The 15,401-nt window shown below is 41.5% G+C and overlaps 1 protein-coding gene across 2 annotated transcripts in view; it reads left to right on the top strand.

The window, feature by feature from the left end:
• The first annotated feature begins 4,524 nt into the window (after window positions 1-4,524).
• The window catches only part of gpc5c (glypican 5c), a 68,482-nt gene continuing 57,605 nt past the window's right edge, over window positions 4,525-15,401 (top strand). Inside the window, exons 1-2 of one of the 2 annotated variants that reach the window (XM_072441431.1) lie at window positions 4,525-4,887; window positions 8,840-9,001. In XM_072441431.1, the coding sequence (XP_072297532.1) occupies window positions 4,710-4,887; window positions 8,840-9,001 (340 nt within the window). In that variant the 5' untranslated portion in view covers window positions 4,525-4,709. The remainder of the gene's footprint in view (window positions 4,888-8,839; window positions 9,002-15,401) is intronic. The other variant, XM_072441432.1, reaches the window with a different exon arrangement.

Below are 15,401 nucleotides of genomic sequence, written 5' to 3'. Positions count from 1 at the left end.
TGTGTGTTTTTTTCCCCCCTTCAGCACCACGGAGAGCTCACAGAGTGCAGGGTGAAGGTGGGGGCGGGGGGTTGAGTGGGTGGGCATATGAGAAAGGGCCAAGTGGAGAGATAGACGAGGTGGAGGAGGAGGAGGAGGAGGGTGAGGGAGTGGGTAGGAGGAGTCACTGGGTTGCCAGGGTGTGACCTCATTAGACAGAATTTACACTAGCACCCCTTGACTGCATCATTTACACCGCTGCGACCACCACCACTACCCCTCCCCTCCTTCACAGCTTGTAAACAAAATAACGCTACAAACTCCTACTACATATAATAAGTGCATTTTGTTTTAAGCATGGAGAAGCAGGAAACTACACAGAATCCCACCCCCAAAAAACCAACAATAACAACACTGTCTGGCTGTTACAAAATTTGAATAATGTTTGCATAGACAAGCAAAGCACAAAAGACTTTTCCCGGTGGCCACAGTTGAACCCAAATTGCTTGTTGACGAGAAATGCTACTGTAGTTTTTGTGCTGCTATCTGGGGTATTGCTTTCAGTACTATAGTGTGTTGTTTATGTGATGGTGATGGGGAGGGGTGGAGGGGTGGAGGGGTGGAGGGGGGAGTGGAGAGGAGTTTGGTTGGATGGATTAAATACCACGGGCACAAAAGGATTAGGCATCAGAGATCTGTTGTTTTCGTGGACCTTGCCCCGCCATTTCTCTTAAGGCTCTGGCTATATCCAGCCCTCCTCGGTGATCTGCTCCTCCTCAGGCTATTGCTCATTCTGTCAATGTCAGAGTAAAGGTTGGAGGTCACATGTAAGGAGCTCATATGATCCTTGTTAGACGATGCTAGTTTGGTTTTGTGTTGTGTTGATTCATAGATAAATACAAAATGGAAAGATGATAGTTGAAAGATCAATATATATATATGAGTTATAGTTTACAAGGGCAAAGGTTAAGCCCCTGTTTGGGATTGTAATCTTTGTTGCTATTTTGCATACGTAGACAGGAAATCTTCGAAAGAAAAATCATTCATAAGCAATTCATAACATATACATGAATTGTAAGCATTCTCCAAGTAAGCGTGTACATTTTAGGTGAATGTATTTCTGGTTGGTAAAGGGTGGCACCAATGACACCTATAGATGCAGCAGGGTGTGGAATGAGAATGAGAAAAAAATAATTCTGCCCGAAAATTGGCTGTAAATATTGTATGCTATAAGGCTGGGATTTATGATTGTGTGTCAAAAAATATTGCAAATATATTCCAAATATTTCAGCTTTATGCACCCGAGATATAATCATGCAGCAGTTCTTCAGCATCCATCAGCCCTACCCACTAATGTGCACTGTAGGGTGGATGTAATGACAGTAGCTATGATCTCATTGAGCTCAAGAGCTCCATCAGAGGGTAAGTCACCCCTTTTTCTGCCTATTGTGGTTGACCGGCCGTGCACAAAGCCAGCCACCGGTTCAACTTAGCACATGCACACACACAAAAACCTTCCAAGTGACCTGAGCCTAACACCGTCTCAAAGGAAGTACTTAGATCCCCTCTGAGTTCAGTGAGCACACACAACAAGGAAATATGAAGGGGTAAAGGGTTAAACACATTTTTCCACCTACGTGCACAACAGTATTTTGACTTTGAACAGTTTAGGACACTCCCACTGGGACAAAACTGGAGAGTGCGAAAAGATTTAAGAAGCAGGGGTTTGAACAAATACAGACAGAATATAGGGGAATCCAGACACTAATTTGAATTAATTATTCAAGCACTTTTACAGATTTCCACCACTGCGCGTTACAACGTTATGACAACTGACAGGTAAAAGCAGTATTTGTATTGTATTCAGTTAGAGGTGGGCAATATGGAAATATTTTTTTTTAGTAAAAACATGTGGTTTAAAGAAGAAATCCGACTTTGGAGGAAGAAGTTTGAATAAATCGCAAGTCTGTATTTTATGTTCATGAAATCTACTACTAAAAGCTATTTTAACTTTGTTCTTGGAAAGACCTAAGCAAATCAAACTGAAAATTGAGATCAATATGAAAAATAAAAACAAATCATGATGATTTTTTCCCCCATATCACCCAGCCCTATGTGGAAATCTGTTTTTTATGAAATCTCCATATTGTGAGTCAAAAATGCTTTATGCAGTTCATTGCTTTTCCATACACACTGTACTTTTGTTTTTGTCATACTATGAGTGAGTGACTCAATCAGTTTCAGTGAAGTTGGAACTTGAAGAAAGAATTTATTAACATTTAGTTACACACGAATATAGCAAGTGTAGCTGAATCATAATCAAATCAAAATCAGCTCCAAGACAACATATTTTGGCAAATTGCCCACCTCTATATTCAATCCTGATGTTTTTAGATATTGTTATTTACAGTTATTTATATGTGAAGAGGAGCAGGCAAATATAACATTGGTTTCAGTTTTATGAATCTGGACAACTTGGTCAAAGCATATCAAAAATCCTACTAAAACTTTGCCAGGTCCTGGTCCATGGATAGTATCAAAAATGACCCGCTACATCCAAGCTTTTGACCTGATCCTCTTAAGGACGTCTTAACTTCTGATTGTGGTTTTAAAATGGCATTAAACACCATCTTCATAAGTATATAAGAATTACTTCAAAGACATGTTCATTAAAAAAGTCCAAATGAGTGTTTACAAATACAGACTATTTTGCCGCTGGCAAGCATCTGCTTGTCAGTTCAATCATGCATGTAATGATGCTGTATTGATCCATGCTGTAACTGGCTAATGAAGAGTCTATAAAAACATTACAGCAATCAATTTCACAAGTGGACACTGCCTTTTATCCAGAGGGGTTTAAATGCCTCCAGTGAAATGCCCAAGTAGAAAGAGTCAGAACGACTGTGGTAATAAAATGGTAATTTTCACATTAATGATGCATCAGAGTTACTTCCACTGCTCACATCTGCAGCAGAGAAATGGAGCATAACCCTCTAGCACTGACCAGTAATGTGCCACACCTGACCACTCATGTTTAATGTAGAAATTCAGCACATGCAGTAATTCCTATTTTCGGAAATGCTTCAAATCTCCGAATCCAATAATTGTGGGCATCTTATTAAAAACAGCTTCACTATTCATTAACATCCATTTATCTCCAATGCATCCCTCCAGAGATGCCAAGCAGAGACATGTCCAAACTGAGGTGAGAAACAGAGTGGAGTGTATATATAACCTATTGCAACATAGAATAGGGTATGTTCATCAAGCCATATCCTTGAATATGTGTTTGTGTGTGTTTATAATATGTGCACATTGACCCTAATTTGAACTATGCCTATGGCACATGACTAAAAATCTAGTGGGACCAACCTGGCGCCGCTTCAAGTATCCTTGAATATGTGTTTGTGTGTGTTTATAATATGTGCACATTGACCCTAATTTGAACTATGCCTATGGCACATGACTAAAAATCTAGTGGGACCAACCTGGCGCCGCTCAAGTATGAGGGACATAAAAAGGTAGGAAATAGCGCCATCTGCTGTCAAGATTCAACACCCACCAAGGAACTTTTCCATCACGATTGAAAAGTGCTCTGCAAATGAATAGCAGCTCATTTCTGATGGTGCATTTTCCAAATTAGCAACATGTGTGTGACAAATATGATCTCGAGGAATGCTCACCAGTCGAACCTTCGGACTCGTGGGGGGTAATAACCATGCTCACAAAACAAAACGCACGTGTGATATTCACTCACGGATATTGTGCTTCTCATTTCCCAAAACGACGCCTTTGGCCAGGTAGTTTGGTACGTCAACTTCTACTCGTTAATATGCAGCAGATTTAGTATTTCACTTCCACTTACATCACATGCTGCTGGACCATGGAGACCCAAAGCACGGGCGAGAGACGGTCGTTTTTGGGGTTTCGAAAAAAAATGCTTGAATTTCTATTTGTAGTGTTATCATAACTTTGTATTTAATAATTACTAAAAGATAAAATAAACAGCCTACACACAAATGATGCTCTGGAGAGGAGGTACGGTTCTGACTCTCCTGTGGTGATTCTGTCATGCCCACAAGATGGCAGCATTTCGCATCTAATGGCCTGAGAATCAACGGTTCTCGACCTTTGCTGCTCAGACCCTCAGGTGCCGTGTTGCTTGTTGGTGTATCTTGTCCAGGATACATCGTTTTTGAAGCACACTGTTTTCCAAAATATTACATATCATGCACAGGGGGGTGGACACAATTCACCCCGTCAATTTTTGCATGCAGCTTTATACAATGCAGCCTATAGGACTATTCAAGAACGTGAGCGTCAATATAATATGGATTGAGAGTTTGTGTTGCAGTTTGCATTCTTCTACAGTCCAGAGCTGAGTTGGGGCTCTTATATCCTGTCAATGGCTGAGGCACTTGGCTGAGGTAAACAGAAAGGGAGGGGAGTGTGCGCAAGGCTGTGGATCAGACATGCAGACGAGCAACTACTGCAAAGTGTTGTGCGCGCGGGACAAGGCTGCTTTGCGCCCACACCGCCCCGTGTCCCAGAGAAGACCCAGAGCTCTGCCGCGAGGCGCACTCCGCTCCTCTCACCCAATAATGTGACAGCCAGACGGGGACGCTCATCAGATGTTTGAACACATCATCGCGTCATTTGTGAGCGCGTCTTTCCAGGGGCCGCACAGTTCCCCCGTCCGTTCCCTGAGATACCTGCTCTGAGATGCGGCAATGTCCCGAGGAGTGTGCCCACGCGTGAACTGTTGCGGACTCCTGTGGACTCTTTTAGCGGTGTTTTTTGGCACGCACCTGTGTCACGTGGATGCGTACAGCTGTCATGAGGTGAGGACCGCGTTCCAGCTGCGCTCTGTGGGGCCGGTGCACCGCGTCCCTGAGACACCTGGCGTAGGTAAGCTCTGGTCACTCGTGCCAAGTCCTTAAACGTAGCTGTCCTGTCTGAGATTATATTGACCAAATAAGTCATCTGTTTGTGACGTATGAGATTATTTGTCTTTACACCTGCCTAACACAGCCTGTGGTTATTTATTATAGTGTTTCCCATACCAGACGGGCTCTTTTGATCGTTATATGAGTTCTCGAAAGTACTTATTGGTTTTATGCTGCACCAAGACACAAATATAGTCGTTTAGCTGTGAAAGTTCACATACAACACACATGGCATGACTGAAGCTTAATGCAAATGTTGTATGAATGAAGTTTTGGATTGGGATGCAGCGAGCAACTTACTTAAACTGCATGACTTTGTCTACAATAATACGGACTAAATAAATAATGCACACACCTTTAGATTCACTTTGAGCGTATGGAAAAGCACCAAATAGGCTTAAGACTAATGTAATATTATTATTATGATTATTATTAATTTCAAAAGGTTTTTTTTAAGTTCCTGGTGTGGAAAATACATGCGCAAGCATGGTGCACAGAAAAGAAAAAACAACAACTTATTATTCTTACATACTCTTTCTTGATTTTATCCAAGCACCAAACTTCACTCAATGTACAATAACAAAACAAGTACATTGACTAAAAGTGTTGATTTTTTTTCTTCATGTTTAAATGTTGATTTTTGTTGATTCTAGTCTTTGAAGTGTGGACAGCCTTAAAGATTACTCTAATGTGGAACCTAAACAGCAAATTATGTTGAGATAACTTTAAAAAAAAGAAAAAGGTTGACCGGTTGCAGATGAAGCATGAGAGTGCCCGGCTGTAACAGAGACAAGAGCTGGGGCATACCTCGAGGTGCATCTAGATCACTTGATCTGTTTGTTTAGCACAATGTCACCACTAGCAACCACGTATGTCAATTTCTTTACAAGCTGTCATTTAGCATAAGCTCAGAGAGACAACAGGGAGAGGCCAGTCTGAAGATGTCAGCAGTCCATGTGGAAGGATTTGTAACCTTCTGTAGAGGACTGGCATCAGCTTTGCTCTGCAGCTTAAAGTCTGTGTGTATTTGTACAGCTCTTCTGAAAATGGATCAAACTCATAAGTGTCCACTTCTGAGAAAAGCCTGTTTTCTTGTGTATTCAGTTTGCAAACTACTTTTTTCCCTTTGATGGTTTCTTCCTCTCCTTCCTTCCCCTTAACTTTGGGGTTACTTTTTTGGTTCCGTGTTGCCTTTTATTTATACCTGTCTCAGAGAGGTACTTTTAGGTCAGTAGTGTTTTTGTCTTCAAAGTAAACTCCTCTGGACAGGAGTGTTGAGAGTGGGTTATTTGGTATAGCTGCGAGTGTACACAATTATGCTGCTCTACCTCACAGCTCAGATCAAATGCCAGCACAAACAAGTGTTGAAATGTGAAGTGGCCAAACCTCAGGCCTTTTTACAGTTCTGTGTTTGGTTTGGTTTAGGATACAGTGGTGTATTTCATCCATGTGCTGTGGACACTTTTCTCACCGTGGGCCCGGAGTGTGGCAACCAGGCTTCATGCAAACCAAAAGATAGGCTTCTCAACCATTTAAAATGTACTTTTTGCGGTCCTTCACAAATAAAAGTGATTGTATTCTGGATCATTTATGTCTCTCAAAGAACAGGAATGCTAATATTTATGTTTGTAATTAAAGTGTCTACAATCACAAGTCAAACCCATTGCCAACTTTGGTTTTTCACTTGGGACGTCAAATTGCTTACCCGGTGATTACTTACTACATCACTTTGGAAGCAGCCTGTCCTGCCAAAAGCTCCATATTGAAATTACCCTGAAGCGGAGAGATGGCTCCTTGGAGGAATAGATGCAGCCAATAGTTCTGATCTGGTCACACAAGCTCCTCTTGGCTCATGTATATTCACTGACATGATCTACCAGTCCTACAGCTGAACTATCTCAAGATCTGCGCTCTCACTTTTCATACTCTTATGTGTTTACTGATTTACTTTAACTCAAGTTTGACGCTTTGATCGTCACCGGTTACGATTGCAAAATTTAAATTAAATTTCTTTTATATAAGTTATGCTCTCCCAGGTCTCAGAAAGTGTTTTCTGCCAACTTGCACGATGTTGGCAGCATGCTCTTGTGGTCTTGGAAAATTAAACATTCCCAGTAGGTTTTAATGTTGTTGAAAAATGCAGGTATGCAGCGGGGCAATTTCAGGTGTGTTTTTATATGCTTAGATCAATCTCAAACATAGAAAAAGTGCGCAGAGTAAATATCCTGTATGTTCTCTGCTTCAAAGAGACGTGACTTCCTTGCGCAAAGGGGGAGACAGGATAATTGGCCAAATGTGATAATAGATCTTTACAGAGAGCTTAAGATAATTTGTTACAAGACTGATCTTGAAGTTGAAGGTTTAAAATAGGTTTAAGTATGCACAACAATCAGTGTTAGTTGGTTTGCTATACAACAGTGACACTGACAAATTGTTCATTGAAGGTCAGTGAGTTGTTTCCTAATAGATTTTGACTAATGGCTCTTAAACCATGTGATTATTACGCTAATTACTCCCATGGAATTTGGTAGGCCAAGGATTCTACAGGACACAAGAAAAGCCCTCCTATTGGTGTAGCAACTACAGCGCATGGGACAACATTGTTTGAAAAGTGTAGAACATAACATTGGATGGATATGTTATTAAAATGGTTTCCAATATTGGTGACAGTCAGTCTCTTTGGCGGCTGTGGCTTTAACAGCACTAAGTCCTTCATGTATCACTTACTCCAAGCAGCTACTCACAAGTGACAGGAGGCAGCAGGATTCCACAGTCAATCCCTGGCTGAGCGTCCCGTATCAGCAATAAAACACAAAAACAAAAGGCAGAACAGCAGTTTAGCCTCACAATAAGAGAAATCACTATTCAACCCAGTGCTTTTTGAAAACTCGGTTCAGACATTAACTCAATGTCAGGGGCATTGACATTATACCCTAAACCCCAAACTGTTGATTTTAACGATTGTTTCTGGACCAAAGTCACTATGACTTGCCAAAACAGTGCTCAGAGAAAACTGTCCAAGCACAGTCCTGCCATAGAGCTGGACGTAATTAGCTAAAGGGGCAGGGCGGCCAGTTATGACTTCACTTGTCTGGCTCTGGGATGGGAACAAATGGAGCCTCGCTGGGTAATTAAGAGACACCCAGGCCTCGCTGGGATATGCCAGGCAAATGGACAGAGGCAGCAGAAAGGGAAAGAGGGATTGAGAATGCAAGCCTATTGTGTTTCATGGAGGGATTTGGACAGTGAGGCACTGCTCTTGTGGCCTGTCCTAAGGCCACGCTATAGGCTCTAGTTACAACACCTGCCTTCATCCGCCCACTTCCATCGCTCCAACTGTGAAATGAGTTATCATGTCAGACCGTTCCATAATGGAAATGCCTTTCATGAGACTTCTGGTAAGATGCTGATGAGAGTTCTAAATATTGGTGAGGAGCAGATGACATGGGAATGCAGAGTTCACTTGGACTTATTTTGCCAATTTTATTCAATTGAAGTTGAAGCCACAAAGCAATTGATTTATATTGTATTTACAACATTTGGATAAATGTCCTCTATGCAGTAACATTTTGTGGCTATGTATAATTTTTTTTAAATAAATGTGTATCATAAAATGGTATGCATTTACTCTCTCTGTTATGTTGCTAACAGTCAGAGGCAGTATTTATAGTGGGAAACGCTGATGAATTCTTGGTCTACTTTCTCACCCTCTCATAGTGCCTCTTCTGTCTCCCAATGGAGTTATGGCTTGTCTGCCTATGTGCATACCGCTGCCTATAGTTGTACTCTTCATTTATAGAATGATCTATGTACAGCAGTGCAGTTATTCACACATCATTATGATTCATGTGACCAAATATTCATAAATATCAGATGAAAACCCTAATGCATTCAATTTAATGTGTATGTTATAGATGTGGATCTACTGCTCTGCAAGCACCAGGGACTGTCCTGCTGCACTCGGAAAATGGAAGAGAGCTACCTGATTGCTGTCAAACGAGAGACCCTTCACAACATTCAGTCTTACAGCTACGAGCTTGAACACCTCTTCTCAGGCCATGCAGATGCCTTTCAGGGTAAGAACCACTGAGAGAGGTGATATACATGAGCAGTTGTGTACATACTATAAAGTATAGATATCATTTAGTTCATTTTCAGTTCCTGTGGGTCACAGGGGCTGGTAGCATGCAAGACAACCCAAATATGAGTGTTGTATCATACTGAAACTAATTGACATGGAAAGAAAATGGTATTGTATCCCCACATAAAATGTCTTAAAACACATAGGCAACAATGTAATACAAATGTTTACTACAATTTACCTCTAATTATGTTCACTAACAGTGGAGTGAATGTGGAGTGAGTACCGGTAATGCTTTCATCCACCGAGTATGGATTGAATGAATAATTGTCAATGGTTAAGTTAAGTTTATTGTTATATAATGATGCGTGTGTGTCGGTGTGTGTGCATGTTTGTGTGAGTGCGTGTGGCATATCCATTTTTTCAGAGAGATCTTTCCCTTCTTAGCTCATGTCTGAGCCTGTCCGGAGGATGGGAGTCAGGTGCTCCACATGTCCACAAATGGCCAGGATGGAAAATAACAATGGAATAAAGAAGAACAAGATATGATGACGTAACCTTAACACAATTTAAGGCTTTCTAAGGACAGTGTCTGTGAAGTCCAGCGCCCTGAGAAGAACATGCTTTAGTGTGTTTCTATTGAGGAGGAACAATACAATTCTTATCATTGTCTTTACTGCTCTGATAGTTATTAGTTTACTTGTTCTTATAATACTCACTAGTCTATGGTTTATTTTTCAAAAGTAGTATAAAAGCAACTTCTCTCTTCTGTCTACTGAGGTATGCCAGCAAACAAACTCTTGTGTGTTGATGTTTTCCCTGGCCTGCCTTTGTTTAGACAGGCCGGACGACCTACTGTGCTCTGTCATACGTGGGAGCAGTGTGTGTATGACCGCCATGCTCAGATTACACCCTTTTCCATCACGAGAATCTAATAACAACATTAACAATAATATCAAATTGATCAGTTAACGTCGATCCCAAGTTAATTAGTATATGTGACTGGGTGGTAGCGCCGCAGAGCATTGGCAGGTTTTTTCATGCCTCTGGTAGTTAGTGGGTTTGACTTTTAACGACTTGCTGGGTGGCTCATAGCGTTGCTCTGTTATGCGTGTGCGCTTGAGGATTAAGAATGCGTGGCATGCATGGATACAAACAAAGTGCATAGCTCATCTGATTCTCATGAACTCTTTCATCAGAAACAGAGCTAAGTATCTTTATTGTCATCTCTGGGTTGGTCTGGCAGCTCTAGACTCTCACTCTGTCTGTGATCTTTTTATCCCGGCCGTCTCACTTAATCATCACTTGCTCCCACTACCATGTCTGCACTTACTTCTCTCCGCAGATGTTTTGACAGACAGGGTTATTGCTCTAGAGGCTGACGCTTGGACACAACATGACATTGCGCTGCGCCATGAGCTCATACTCAAATTAGGGAGGATATCCGGAATCCATCCCTATACGTCTCATTTAATCATAGAGGGTGGGGAGCCAACGTGTTTATGGACCTAATAGTGGAGTGACCGCATCGCCTGTGAGAGCGTGCGTGTTGTGTTTCTAACAACGCCTTTTGAATCTCCCGAGCAGACATGACACACAGGCTGAGTCGTGTTTCCCTGTTAACAACAAGGTGAAGACTCACTGGGGAAAGCTTTAGAGAACAAAGGCGAAGAGCCAGGAGGGAGAGAAAGTCTTACAAAGAAAGACGCGAGCCACACTGAAGCTTAGCTAATCACCCCTGCTTTCTATTTAAACCTTAAATGTGTGAAAACAGGGAGAGCGTTGCACTAAAATATGTTGGTCATTTCAAGTGCTCGCAGGTGTGTTGACGTTCGGTGTCAGGTGTGATGTATTGGTATGTTTAGGGCTTTCAAAGAGAACTGGAGGTTCAACAGACTCTAGGTGTGGAGAAGAATGTCCTTTACAATGTAGGGCTTCTTCAGAGGTACGTCTGTGGCCTTTAGGAGCTGTGGAAATGTAATAAAGCACATGAGCAAGTGGGGCCTGTGCCAGCGACGTCTTGGACCTCTGCAGGGAAGGCTCAAGTTGCAAAGATAAATGTTACAGGTTATATTTTTATTTTTTATTTTCATTTTTAACAACACATCTAATACCCTGTTTATCTATGAATTTGCAGTTGCAATTTTGTTCACATTTATTTAAAAAGCTAGGTAAATGAAGGAAGAGGACCAATTAAGAGAACATATCCCATATTGGGAAGACATTGAGCTACTATTAACACCGTAATGAGTAAAAAGCCACCAGTAGGTTAGGGTTGTAGTTAACCACATACACATGGACTTAAGAAGCAGCCACAATGCAGGGAATATGACACATACATTAGGTAATTGCTAACCTGCCTTACGCCAGATTGATCTGTGTCTCACTCTGAATTTGAGTTTTTCACGTCACAATCTGGGAATTTCTCTCTGATTGGTCGAAGCATCACAAAAGCAGAAGAGGCAGAAACATCTAAATTGTGTTCATTCCAGTGTTCAGTAAAGCACAGTCCTCTTTCTCCTCCAAATGTACAAAGTGCCATTGTGTGCATTTTAAAAAAGGAAATAAATAGTAATTTCTCCTAAAATAGGCCAAATTACTGCCATGTTTGTTTTGGCTTGGCTTGTTTTGACTTCCGCCCAAACCACAGTGCTGCTCTGTGATTGGCTCCTGCAAACGAATCAGCGGGCGCCTAACAAGATGAATTTTCAAGAGATTGTGAATTTATATTATGTTATGTTTATTATATTTCCTTCATTTCCGGCTCAAATCAGCTTGCATGATAATATAGTGCAACGCAGCATTAGAATGGATATGGCAACAATTTAGAAGATAAAACATATACACATTGACCCACTACTGAAGTGTCTTGTCTATAATCCCAGCATACTTAACAGTGCATCTGCAGGAAAGACATATGCAGTTACCTATGTGATTGCCAAAATCAAGCAACAAATGTCCCTTTAGTCATTACCGTTGTTAACAACCGGCCATTGACTGACACTGACAAAGAGTGTGGATAATGTCCAGTTATGTTTTCTAATGAGACTACTGCTCTTGGGACTTGTTCACAATCCACAATATTTGGACATGTCTGGAACACTCCTGGTTTTGTCTGTTGGGATTTATCCTCTAATGCTGCTGATTTGTTTGGCCTGGCTCTTTCCTGTGTCCTGCTTGACTCTCTTGCGCACGTCTCTCCCAAACTAATCCTAGTTGTAAAACATATTTGTGTGTAGTTCGGAGTGGATGAAAACAGCACACATTTGCATACAACGTTTTGCAACCTTAGATGTTTTTTCATCATGCATGTTATATCTGAGTGCTTCAATAACATGTCATGGGTAAAGTAAGTGACTTGGTCGTCGATACAACCTAACTTTGCGTGACAACCATGAGAAGTGCCGGTGCCCTGCCTCTTGGCTCCGGTGCAGACGTATGATGTCTGTTAAAGATCTGCCTTGTGACTCATGCTTGTGCTTGTGCCTGAAGTCTCGGACAGAGCTGGCCATTTCACATCAACTCACTTCATCATTCCTTCATCAGTTTCCATTCGCTTTCCATGCAGAGTTTAGTGTTACCTGTATTCCTATAGGCAAGTGTAGAAAAATGTTGCATTAACTGATGATTTTCCATTGCACTCCTTGTTTTCTGTTTCATTCACTCCTTACACTCACTTTTTATGACAATAATCAAAGCATTCCATAAACGTGCTGAGGCTTCGTAGGATAAACCTGAACCACCTGTTATGAAAGTTATTGTTAATTGGAAGCTTTTCATCTTGACTTCATTTCACACCTCAAAGTGTGTTGTAAAGGGTCTGCTTCATGTTAATCGTATGGCCAGTACACATTTTCCTTGTATATTTTGTTCAAATTAGCACATACTGTACATATGTTAAACGCTAGATGTTTATAACTCCCTCAAGCAGGTTTTAATTACTACCTCATTTTCAGTGCTGGTGACACTGTGATTTTGGATCATATGAGATTTAAAGTTGAAATAAACCCCTTAATTGTGGGTTGTGAAATCAGAATAAAAACACAAAATATTGGTTACAGTTTTGTGGTATGATTTCTACATTAAGTCATATAGAGGGCAATGATGGAATTATCCATAATATTTTAAATGCTGTCTGTGTCCAAGACAATGATGAAGTATTTATAATGAATAATGTGGGGGTAAAACCCTGATTAAAATTAAAAAATAAAAATGGAACATTGAACCCAAAACAATAGATAAAGCTGCAATGAAGAATGGGTCAAATGCAAAGGACAAATTTGCAATAGTGAGACAATAAAGTGGACCTGGACCTTAACCTTAACATTTTGTAATTGGTCTTTTCACCTTTGAAACACGTTAACCCATTTCTGTTACATTAAAAAAAAACATTTTTGAATTGTACATATTTCTGTCACTATTACCCACCCTTAGTAGTCGTGCATGTCACACCTGCATAAAGCCTTTATTGCGTCTCTTTAAATTATACCATGCTAGCCATACCTCTCAGTTCAAGTGCCCAGTCAAATAATATAAAATCATGCTGCGTTACACAATGACTTATGCATAAAAAAGTGCTACGCGGTTGCCGGGTGGCGAGGGTCACGCTAGGCCTGTGCCATGTCAGTGCAGTGGAGCAGAGGCGCTGTCCATCAGTCTGTCAACAGTTTGCCGCACAGCGGGCCTCCACATCTCCCCTTTATGGTCCGAGCGCTGCTCCTCCCCATGTGCCCCTCTCACGTCTGCTCATCCCATGCCTTCGATCAGGTTTCTCCAGTTGGGCCATACCACAGCGCAATGATCCCCAGGCCCAATTTCCACCTCAGCTCCCTCCCAGCCACCCCACCGCCGCTACTGGCATCTGTGGAATTGTTTATGTTTAGGAGTTCTGATATAGCCGTGCCATATTATTAATTGCAGGAATGCTGATTGAGAGATAGGGGCTCCCTGGATTCTCGTCCATGTCATGCCCGCCTTCCATAGACACCTCCTGTTCTCGTATGTAAACTGCACCTGTCGGCCGCATGGGGCAGGGAGAGTTAGACGGACTACAATTCAGGGCAGAGGTGATGTGGTATTTGTGTATTTGGAAGTGGCTGGTACTGACAGTGTTTTAGCTGCTGCTTTTGCCTGAGCAACATGTCTGTTTTCTGATGGATGACTCATGCAAGCACTCAAAGCTTTAGTATGTGTATTTGATGCAGAGTGATGATGAGTCACTGAGTCACTTATAGTTTATCATTGAGCTGTTTGGTCACATGCTAAAGACGAGGAGTTTATGACGATGCAACTTTCTCCCGTAACTTCAGATGAGCCGTGCAGAGTGGGAAATAACTTTCTGCACAATATTGGTACTAATTAAAACAAGGATATGTAATCTCCACACATGTCCCTGTGTCACATATCTGTGTGGTGACCTGAGTGAAACACAAGCCCGCTGAAGGATTAAATGCTTTTGCCTAAGAAGATCGTTAGTCAGGCCTAGCTGGGAATCACTGCCAGGATAGGAATGGCTTACAGCTTTATGGTATGAGAACAGTGTCTCCAATCTCATTATCGCAATATTACTGCATCACCACATGCTCTCGTGGAGACTCGCATGCTATCACACCTCAGTGAGCTCACACAACAGTGGAAGTTGCCAGTGTCATTTTTCCATGACAGGTTATCCGACTGTAATGAAAAATACCATACGCTGTTGACACTCTGTAGAGGCTCAAGTTTATAATCTTAACTGTATGTGACTATGGAAAATCAAACATACATGCAACTCATCTCAAAGTGTGCATCGTATTATCTTCCAAGGCTAAATGAGGGCCTCCTAACCCACTGGTCTGATTAAAGTGAGCAAAAAACAGTTTCATGTCTATTAAATTGATTAAATTAAACAGATTTGGTTTGTCAGAGTCGAACATTGTGGCCAGGTTCTCCTCTTACCCTAACCCACTACGATAGACATGACAATTATATCTTTAGATTTCATTTAAACACTTCCTTCCAAATTAACTATAATTTGCCCACACCAAGGTTCTCAGTTGTTGAAGACTTCACTTCCCTCGAGGTTTACTGTGATGAGCCAGTGACACAGTAATGATAGCCACCAACTCCTGCTGCATGTGTCTGAATGCAGTGCGGTCTCGGGGAGATCCGGTCACCGTGGTTACGCCGAACATCTGACATCTAACTGTACCTCAGCAGTAGAGTTGAACAATGTCTCTGAATCTGAATCTCTCAAATTCAAAACATTGAACCACAAACAATAAAAAGCAGAACAAGACCAGAGAGACCATTTGTCCGTCAGATTAGTTCAGTTTGAAATTATATATAATTTCTGTCCAGTCCTTGATTGTTGGTACAATTTGTGTTTTTGTGGGTGCGTCGTTCTCTTTTTCTGC

The sequence above is a fragment of the Eucyclogobius newberryi genome, unplaced genomic scaffold, assembly GCF_026437365.1.
Source record: "Eucyclogobius newberryi isolate DKJ021-1_F unplaced genomic scaffold, fEucNew1.0.hap1 SCAF_12, whole genome shotgun sequence".
NCBI classification, from domain to species: domain Eukaryota; kingdom Metazoa; phylum Chordata; class Actinopteri; order Gobiiformes; family Gobiidae; genus Eucyclogobius; species Eucyclogobius newberryi.
Note: the sequence above shows the minus strand (reverse complement) of the source record. Positions and strands in the feature narration are given on the sequence as shown.